General features: G+C 44.1%; 1 protein-coding gene across 1 annotated transcript; it reads left to right on the top strand.

The window, feature by feature from the left end:
* Nucleotides 1-328: 328 nt before the first annotated feature.
* Nucleotides 329-9,906, top strand: TTC25 (tetratricopeptide repeat domain 25; the record flags this gene model as incomplete). Its single annotated transcript, XM_010285211.1, has 10 exons — nt 329-494; nt 805-958; nt 2,930-2,991; nt 3,999-4,155; nt 5,204-5,428; nt 6,429-6,636; nt 8,159-8,245; nt 8,463-8,659; nt 8,857-8,957; nt 9,796-9,906. Coding segments are annotated over 10 exons (1,468 nt in total), but the record flags the coding sequence as incomplete, so codon positions are not given.
* Nucleotides 9,907-10,767: the final 861 nt, after the last annotated feature.

Raw genomic sequence — 10,767 nt, 5'->3', positions numbered from 1 at the left:
CCCTCCGAGGAGGTGGTATGATGAAGGGAATTGTCCCCAAGGGCGCCCGGAGGTCACGGCCAGAAGGTGACATGCAGGGGTGGTGCATGAGGGGGTGGCACAAGCTGCAGCTCCTGTGCTGCGGGGCAGTGCTCAGAGTGGGGTTGCAGCACCTGCAGCATGGGAAGATGGGGTAGCTGCAGCAGAGGGAGTGTGTGAACACCAGGAGAATATTTTTTGCAGTAAAAATGTTGTGTTTTTATCCTCATCCATCATCAAGATTCATGTGAGGACACAGCAGGTTGCATCAAATCTATGTGCTTGTATGTATTTGTGCTGCTGAGCCCAGCACCAATGACATACCTGTGTCTGCTGCACTCCAGGCGCTGAAGCTAAGAGCAGGAGACAAGTACTGTCTAGCTGCCCGCTCAAAATGTTACCTGAAACTCGGAGACATGGAAAATTCCCTGAAAGATGCTGAAGCTTCTCTCCAAAACGACAAAACATTCTACAAGGTAAACAGCATGAAGTGGTAAGAGTCTGGGGTGGTCAAGGACTGATCTGTGAAACTCTGAAGGGTCTGGGAGACAGTATTGCGTAGAAACAGCTAACTTGAAACACACCCTTGACATTTTTATTGCTTCCAGAGAAGTGGAGGTGCTTAGTCAGCAATTGAGAAGGAGTTCCAGGATCAGATTTTATTGTACGCAGATTGCAATAGCTTAGCACTCTCTCTTCTGCTTAGTGGGGAACTCATTGAGATCTCTGAAGTTTGGGGTTTTTATCTTTATTATTCTTCCCCCCTGCCCCCAAATGTCGTTTTAGGGACTTTACCAAAAAGCTGAGACATTATATACCATGGGTGATTTTGAATTTGCATTAGTGTTTTATCATCGAGGCTACAGACAACGTCCAGAACTACAGAAGTTCAGGCTGGGCATCGAGAAATCCCAGGAGGCGATTGTCAACTGCATTGGAAGTAAGATGCTTTGTTTTATGACCCCTCCAAGCACAGCCAGAAGCTGTTCGGTGGACAGCTGATGGCATATTAGCTCAGTACGTGACCCAAGGACCCTGCAACAACAGAGTCTCTTTGCTTCTGGATTCATGTGCTCAGTGGCCGCTGTCAGATGAAACCAGGAAGCATTAAAAAGAGCACAGCCCTGTTCTTTTTTTGGCTGAATGCCTATTCATATACAGTGTCTAACAACTTCAGATGTGTAAGTAAATTATGACACGAACTTAAATTTCCAAAGTCACCATGAAAATATTCTAGGTAATACAGAACAAAGCAGCTCATCTACTTACAGCCCTGCTGATTACAGAATCCATTTTGAGATCTTTATCCTAATATTCAAAGTTGGTAATGAAACTTGCCTTGCTACCTGAGATTGGCCTCCCTGAGATCCTGACTTTCCTCCAGTTTACATTGCATAAGACCAGTGAAACAGTTGACTATTGCAATGGAGCACTGCTTTCATAATTTCTGACTTAGATCATAGAACGGAGTCCTGCAGGAGGCAGGAAAGGCCAAGGACCTAGTGACATTCAAAGCAAACTGAAAACCTGTGCCTTTTCCCTTAGTTTTTCTCAAGCAATGCTCTCATACGCTGACAAGCATGGGCAGGACATGCACCCACTGTCAGGCACACAGGGACACCCCAGCTGGGGCTGCCACCTTAGACACATGCACAGAGCAACCTGTGCATAGCTCACCGAGCTGCTGTAGAACCCGCCCAGCTAGTTAGAAGCTGCTCAGGTGGATCCCGGCAGCTTGTCCCTTCACAGAGCCAGGACGCACCCTGCTGCACACCCATACACATAGGCCCTGATCCTCGAGATATTTAAGTGCTTTATTCCCCCTGAAATCAGTTTCAAAATTTCAGTCTGCCTTCAGTGCCACAGATTAACTTCATGTCCCAGCTGCGTAAAAGCCTGAAGCTCTTTCATACGTGATATTTATTCAAAAAAACAGGGAAAGTTTCCAGATCTAGCTTGCTTTCCTCCGTTACTACTGCTTTCTTAGCTTAATACAAATGCCTAGATATCTTTGCAACTCTCGGGTGAAATGCTTGCCGTGCTTGATATATGGAGCTAAGGGCTTTAAACGCCTTCAAGCATCTGGGCTCTAGGCAAATGAATGGATTAAAAAACAAGACTTTTTTTTAATCAAGCAATAGCTCCTAGATGCAGGGGAAAAGCAGCAAGGAAACATGCTAGCATTTGATCTAGATGTTTAAATAGTTGGGAAATGCACACACATTAACAGGGCACATCCCCAAAACTGCTTCACTGAATCTGCTTTGCTTGGCAGATTCATAAACACCTGCCTTCCATGATACGCCTGTACTCGCATTGCTGATCTTGGCCCAGTTGCCTTGCTGAAGGAAATCCTTCTACAACAGCATGTGAAGCTCTTTCCTTCTTTCTGACCAGGCCAAAACAAGGAGCTAGATTTTTCACTGTTACGTCCATGGCCGGAGTGCAATCTGAATAGCAGAACTGGATGTCAGCGTGAAAATGAAATGGGAGTTTTGCCCTAATGTCAGTGCACAAAAATTTTAAAATAGTTCTCTGGATTGCTGGAGATTCCTGAGCTTTCCTTCTATTTTAAGCTTCAGCTGTGATCCCTCAGAAGAACCTCCCATCCTTTTCTCTTCCTCTGCTTCTATGCAGTATGTAGCATGTCTCTGTAGGAAAACTGCACTGTGATGGTAGCCTCTGGTGCCGTGTCAAAATAGTAATTAAAATCCCGAGAGGAGCTGCATTTATGAGCTGTATTCCCTGCTTACAGAACATACCAACATCCACGTTTCATATGAAAGAATTTGTAGAAAACTTTATTTCAAACAGGACATTATATGCTTAGCACATTTATGGTCATTTTAATTTCTAAAGCCTCTGCATTGCTATTCTTGAACACTAACAAGTATTTTCTCTGTATTTGCAGGTCCATCCTCAGTTAAACTGGAGAATAAAGAGGATCTGTGCTTTATAAGCAGGCAGGCAGAGGTATGGTCAGAAGAGCTCTTGTTTTAGAAGCTAACTAACTAGAGTTACTATAATGCTAATACTTTTCTGAAACAGGCATTAGAGGATTAACAGTTTCTGCAGCAACATGGATGCAGATACGGCTGGTCTAGTGAAATGCCTTCTGAGTGTAGGAAGCACACTGATCTATTATGCGTGTATTTATGCACCTGCTTTTAATGTAGTTCTGGCTCAAGCTACACAAAATTTAAAGGAGAATGCAGAAGGGCAGGAAAGAGCAACCGTGGAGAAACAAAGCCCAGTTTGAAATTTCTCTACCAGCCTATTTCTGCTGCTGATCACCCATCAAAGGCTAATAAGTAACAGCAGTGAGGTCAGAGCCATGGTACACTTATCTAACAATATTTACTTTGGTTTTACCTGATGTTTAAGGTTCACATTTTTGATAATGGACACTTTCTTTGTTGCTTAATTTTGGGGTGGTCCATTGAAGTAGTGCCTTGTTCCTCCGAGACATCAAGCCACATTTCCCCTTGAACTCAGTGCAGTGAATGCGGGAATTACAGGTACTCAGTGGTAAAAATAATTTGTACAAAACGGCCTAAGATTAGCACTGTAATTGTTGGGATTTTGGATGTGAAACTTTAGAAATTACCCTACTGACGTTTCAGAAGCCCTGGCCATTACAGCCTCTGTTTCTTTGACTGTGGACAACTAGACCTGCCTTTTCGATGCCTTCATGTCCTCCCACAAGGCTGACCAGGAAGCCCTCCAGAACAGTACAAGACACTGGGGCAGAACTAGTTCTTGCTCTTACTATAGTGCCCCCTCCTGTTCTTGGAAGTGAGAGAGCACAATTTGGTGCAAAATTTCAGTTGCTCATGACTAAAGCAATTGGTGAGACACTGACTTTTTGCTTTTATTTAAAAAGTCAGTCAGTCGGCTTATATGGAGTATAAACACAATTCTGCTAATTCTAGTGTTCCTCACTAGTTTCCCCCAACTTCCTTTATTTTTTCTTGCTGTAGAACAAAAAACCAAATCAGACACTCCAAATCAAACTGACTAAGGATCAAAAATGGACAAGAAAACAGGCACCTGCGAGGAATCCAAAAACAGAACGACAGCTTCTTGGAGAGCTTTATGCTGACAAAACCTACCTTGAAAAGTTGCTCAAGGATAAAGGTCTTTCTCCATTGTATTTAACTATATGTTCCTTCTAAGCAGGTTCTTTTTTTCTTCTTCTTCTTTTATATCCCTTTATATCCCTCTTCCTTATTTATATCAGAGCTCACATAGCACTGCTCACATAGTACTTGCAGTGGTCATGAGACAGGCAGGTGCCTGAAGAATACAGGTATTTTTGAAGCCAGATCCAATATTCATAACTATTCCTGAGCATTTTTCCTTCCCTATTAGATGGCAGGCTTTTATAATGATCAGTAAATCAACTTAAAGCAATCTGTGCTGATTAAATCAAAAGTAGAACCAGTATCATTACAAATTACTTAATTTCTGTCATAACGATAAATTCCACTAACACTTGCATTAAGTGCAAAGCATTGCTGATAAGACTGTAACTCATTTGTGGTTTCGTTATAAATGCTGTTAAGATCAAGGTGCAGGATTTGGAGAAGCATCTTCTTTTAGAACTAGGCAGAAAGGTGGTTCCCCTTCAGTAATTTTTCTAGGGAACTCTTTACCCAGTAATAGTAATAGAAAAGTAATTAGGAATTTAGTCTACTCAGGTTTTATGGTATTGCTAGCATTAATAAATCTATTAGTAAATTAATAAACCTGTCTAGTTTCCAGGCATGTAAAACTCTTCTTAATTTCCATCTTGCAATCTAATCCACAACACTTTTCCAAGTGCCATTTCTGGACAAATGCCCCATACAGTTGTTCTGTCCAGGAGGACGGGCGCTCGCTCATCACAGCTGGCCCCCGTTGACTGGGCCCCTTCTTGGCTCTTGTCAGCAGAGAAGGCAGCAGCTACAGGGGCTGGGAACACCAGCTCTAGCTCACTGAAACACACACAATGGGTCACAGCAAGGGAGTTTTCTGTAACTTCCCTCCTAATCGCATCAGTTCTGAGGAGCACTGAAGACTTTAATTTCTAGGACTCTCTCTCTATCAGAGCAGAAGAATGTTCACAAGTAATTCCGCCACTGAAGTGCAGCTTCATCCATCATATATGTTAATACTCTCCTGGGTTCTACCATCTTATTTTCAGATTTGATGGAGAGCAGCACAAAGCAGGGGATCAAAGTAGCGGACCTGGTTTTGGGTGGCATTTCCTACCTGGACGCACGCAGTGAATTCTGGCAGCAGCAGAAGCCTATTTATGCCCGTGTGAGAGAGCGCAAGCTCAGGCAGCAAAGGTGGATCCGAGACAAGAAACAAAAACCAGCTGATGTTGGCAGATATATTGTGAAGAGTATGGAAGACATTGATATGTGTAGGTGTCCTGTCTGGAAGCAGTAAGAAAATGATGATTGGCACATGTCATTATTTGCTGCAGTAATTACAGACCAGAACAATAGAAGCAGCACAAGTATTAACAAACACTAGTAGGCAGTTTTTGGGAAGTATTTGCTTTTGTATTCTTCACCTTTCCCAACACTTTCTTAGATACAGAATCCAATACAGTTTTTTTTTCTCAGCTTTTTCTATACTTGAGGTCTTGCTGATTGGTTTTCAGGACACCACTTAGGTGGTAGACCACTGGCTGCATGCTTAGCAAATGCCTCTGGCAGGTTTGGTCATCAGAGGTTGTTTTACTGAGAGAATGCAGGCCACTGGAGTTAATAATTTCTATAGTTCAAAAATACCATTGTAGAGAGAGATGAAGAAGCTGAAAAACAGTGGTCTGGAAGGAAGGAGTAATTCAGCCACTTCTGGTCTCTCTCTTCCTGTACATATTTTACAACACAGGGAAAAGAATTTAGGCATTACTGCAATTCAGTTATTTTAAGCTACAACAGCTCAGTGAAGGTAGTATCAGAAACATCCTGCAGCACTGTAGCCCAGCTGGGTGCAGTGAACAGAGCTCACCAAGGAAGTCCAAGGGGCTAATTTAGGAGATGAAAACCTAAGTAGCATAGCTAGAACTTCATCTCCAAGACCAGGCTGCCCTGCTGCGATAACCATCAGCTTTCAAAGCCTTCAGACAACAAACACCATTCTCCTTTATTTTTCTTCAGCAAGTGTGAAGTGTTACCAGAGTCATTTCCCCTTACTTGCTGTGATGAAAATGATTTCCAATAGTGCCAGGAGGAGGGTCAGAAGTACCATCTCCCAGGGGCAGATTTTGTGGAGATTGGAGGGAGGAGTGTAGGAGATGCATGAAGAGTTAGGAGCTCTAACCTTTGTCTGAGCTTACACAACTGCAGTTAGTCTTACTTCCTCAATATCACTGTGTCCACATACTAGCATTAAACTTTCCTCTCCATCTCCAGTGCTGACTGGCGACTCCCCTGAAGAAGGCTGCAAGAAAGCTGAGCATCTGCTAAAAACAATACAACGGTGGTCAGATGATGAAGTTCCCAACAAGAATGAACTGATTGGAAACCTCCACAGCTGCATTGGGAATGCTCAGCTAGAGATGGGCCAGATGGAGGCAGCTCTGCAAAGCCATAAAATGGATCTGGAATTTGCCAGGCAGAAGTAAGTGCTGAGTTTAGATGGGGAAAAGATCCAATGTACAGAAGAAAGTACTTTTGTTAAGATGTTTTAGCATCAGGTAACATTGTATTGCTCACCTGGAGTTTCAACAGGGCAACACTTTCAGACTCTGCCCAAGTGTCATGGTCTCTAGTGACTTCTTATCTTCTCTATTTCAAAAATAAGGAGACTGAAGCATATTTTTAAAGGACCACATAGCATATCTAAATTGCTGCTGAAGCAAAGCGAAAGAGAACCCAAGTCCCAGTCTCGGCACTTTAGCCTCTAGTATACTCTTCCTTCTCGGGAAGGTCAGGCTCTAAATTGCACAAGTTTTCTGCTACACTTTGTCTTAAAGTCTTTTGCATTCAAACCATGATAACAGGCTTGAAATGTTTATCTAAGGGGTACAGTTACCTGGTCATGCGGAACACATCCTGCAGCTCTTTCAGCTAAAACAGAATGAAGCAAAATGAAGGCTTAAGATTTAATAAGAATTTTGCAAAGCACATGAGAAAACACTGGAGAGCTGCTTGAATTGAAGTTATTTTAGTTTTATTTTTGCCCATACTACTACATAGGGCTTTTAAAACGTGACACTGTTTATCACTTTCACAAATCACTTTTTAAAATTAATACCGGTTTAAGAAATTTCTGCCTCTCTCCTGGTGATCTCCACTCCCCAGTTATGCCAAATAAAGTTAAGAATTAGCAGTGGGGAGGCAGGAACGAGATGATACGTGAATTTACTACTTTTTTGTAAGCCGCTGTGAAGTGCGTGCCAAGGGCGGAGGCGCAGCATGGCCGGGGGCCTTGCCCTCTGGTGGCCGGCGCTCGGCAGGGCGAGAGGAGACCGTTCATCGCCCCCAGCGACGCATTTATCCGCTCCTTTCATCAGCGGTTTCATTTGCAAGGCAAGGGTAGTCAAAGCAGGCCACTTCCGCAGATGGGAATGAGGCCTAATTAAGGAAAAAAGTTAAAGTCCACAGGCTACATTATTACAGAAAGAGCCGCTAGAGCAGGCTAGAGGCGTGGGGCACTCATTCCGAGCATTGGGAGCAGGGTCTGTTACCAGCAGTCTGTTGTAGGAGGCTGTAAACACATTGCAGACACGGTTTTGGGTCTTCCCTTTTCTCTTGGACAGAAATCATCTCTTCGTGTTAGGGAGCCAGGAGCTGGTAGGGGACTTCCAGGGGACCCACAAGGCAACAAAGGGAAAGCAAGGCAAGGAAAAATGGAAAGACTTTCACAGAGACTGCCAGAATTGCACAAAGAAAGAGACAAAATAAACCTTTTTCCCCGTGTCTTATGGGGTGTCAGTTGCAACAGCTGTAGATAAAACCAAAAATCTACCTTGATTTTAAGACTTTCAGTCTGACATTGGTCCTTCACCCCTACTTCTTAACACTTAGCCTGATGTCATGTTGAACACCAAAGAAAAGATTTAAGGCTGAAGAAAGCACAAACTGTATCAGGAACAAGACTATTTCAGTTACTATGATTTCTTTCTTTTTTTTCAACGCAGCGACCTGCCAGATGCCATATCCAGAGCCCTTGATAACATTGGCAGAGTTTATGCCAGAATCGGCAAATTCCAGCAAGCTGTTGACACGTATGTAACATTAGTAACAGAAAAGGCATAAGGTTGTATTTTAATTAAATAGATGATGTCTTTTCAGTTTGTTTAAGCATACTGCTAGCAGGGGGCCTGTGAAATTTTTTGTAACAACAGTACCTGGAATGCTTTCTTTACAGAATCAGTGCTTGAAATTATAACTGCACCTAGTAAGATTCAGTAAGTGTCTGCCTTTCTTACTCTCCACTTGCAGTTGGGAGGAGAAGATCCCAATGGCAAAATCCAGCCTGGAGAAGACATGGCTGTTCCATGAAATTGGCCGATGTTACCTTGAGCTGAATAAAGCTGAAGCAGCCCAAAATTACGGACAGAAGTCCCTGAAGTCAGCGAATGAAGAGGGAGATGTTGAGTGGCAACTCCATGCTACTGTACTAGTGGCACAAGCACAAGGTAAAGGCGTTAGTACAAATTTTGCTCGAAGGATGGAGACAGCCTGTCTGTTCAGCATCTTAGTGAAAACATCTCTGTGATTTAACAGCCAAAGTAACTGGTTCAGCTCAAGACTGCTCATCGGAGCCTTGCTCAATTAACTATTGTTGTTCTCTTGATCTTGAGTTAAAATAGATGTTTTCATTTGCCTGTTACAGTAAAATTGAAGGATTACCAGTCTGCAATCTTGAACTTTGAAAAAGCACTTGAGAAGGCAAAGCTTATTCACGATGAAGCCGCTCAAAAGACCATCATTATTGTAAGTAAATGGGTTGTTGCAAAGAGGAGAGGAGCTTGGGGCAGCATCAGTAAGTTAGCTGTAACTATTGTCTAGTGTCCTGCGAATTGAGAAAACATAATTACATAACTAGTGTGTTAAGAGGGGGAAAATGCAGCCTCTGAAGCAGTTTACATATTAAAAGTTATGAAACGTCCTGGCTCAAAAAACTAAACCCCAGTTTATGAACCAGTCTAACATACAAAAGAGTGAAGCCCTAGCCCTGCTGAGGTCAAGGGAGAACTGTCTTTTGACTTCCCTGGGGCAAGGGTTTGACACACAGAACACAGCGGTGCCTTCTCTGTGTTCAGTTGCTATCAGCTGCTGATCACAGCTCACCCTCTTCTGGCCTCTCCAAAATGTCTCAGAGAAACCATTTTGCATCAGACCATGGAAGAACACCTGGGCATGGCCAGTGACCCACGGTAAAGCAGTCTGCTTTTTCTGGTAGCCAGCCTTCACTGACCTGACAATGGCTTGTGGGTGATCGGACCGCAGCCGGCTTGCCAGGCACCAGCTACAGCGTAGACACCTACCTATTTGGTGATCCCTCATGGGTGTCCAGAGCTCGGGCAGAGCCTGTTCTCCTGCCAGAAGAAAAACGATAGTGTGAGAGATAGAATCTTCAGGGGAGGAGATGTTTGATAAGGGATACTAACAGGTAGTAACCACTGCAGGGAGAAATGAAGCATATTGTTGCAGAGAGTTTTACGGTAGGAAAGGACCAGGTATTGACAGCAGAGACCAAAAGAAAACAGGAAAAACTTTGGTATGTTACTGCATTTCTAGAGCTTCTATTAATAAGCCATATCACTTTCAGGCTTTGGATGATGTGAGCAAAAGCTTCATTGAAGAGCTGAAAGAAAGAAGAGAAGAAACAACAGTTTACTCTCTTAAAGGTAGTTGTGATTTTGACCTCCACACCCCATAAAAATAAAAATTCCCCACTTTCCTTTTCTGGAGCACAGACCGAGGCATGGGAACAAAGCACTCTGTTCCAAGGTAGCAAGCGTCCAAATTTCTGGCCCTTATTGTACCTTCGGCACTAGTAGACACTAGCGTTATAGCGTAGTTATAATCTGTAGCTTCAGTTTTTTGGCAGTGAAGGTTTAATCTTGAGCTGGTATGAACCAAAGGAAGTGATGTCAGTGAAGCCGTGATAGCAGTGAAGGAGCCTGGTTTCACTCTTCAGTGCCATCCATTTTAAAAGTTCCTTTTAATAACACGGAAAGCAGCTCCAGTGCCCAGAACGCAGAACGGTGGGTGCAGTCAGAAGCAAAATAGTTTCAAAACGTGACTATAAAATGACTTAATACATGAGATCCAAAGCGTTGAGGCCTTCAAGAACATCAGCTGTATTTTAAGAGTCCGCACAGTGTAAAAGTATCAGTTTCCTTACAAGTGTGGAATTAAATTCTTCGTGAAAGCCCTGAGCTCTCACAGCTCCCGGCTCTGGCCATGCCCGTCTCGGAGCTGTGGAGCGCGAGCAGGCGACGGCAGCACTCGCCGAGCGTCCCCCGAGCCCTCTGCTACCGGCGTCGCGACATGGCGACGTGCCTGCCAGCTCCCGCTGCCTGTTCACCTCGGGTCCCGCAGCCCAGCGCCTCGCAGTGCCCTGAGGAGAGCTTCCCAACGGCGGCGGCCCGGGCTCCTTCCTTTCCTGAGCCCTACCACGGCGAGTGCCGGGGCTTGGTTTGAGACGGCTTTTTCCTCCCCAGGAGGTGGTTTCGGCAGCGAAAACGCAGAGGACGACGCCTTCGAGGAGGACGGAGGGAGCGAGCGCAGCGAAGGC

Source organism: Phaethon lepturus, unplaced genomic scaffold (genome assembly GCF_000687285.1).
Source record: "Phaethon lepturus isolate BGI_N335 unplaced genomic scaffold, ASM68728v1 Scaffold52084, whole genome shotgun sequence".
Lineage (NCBI taxonomy): Eukaryota > Metazoa > Chordata > Aves > Phaethontiformes > Phaethontidae > Phaethon > Phaethon lepturus.
Note: the sequence above shows the minus strand (reverse complement) of the source record. Positions and strands in the feature narration are given on the sequence as shown.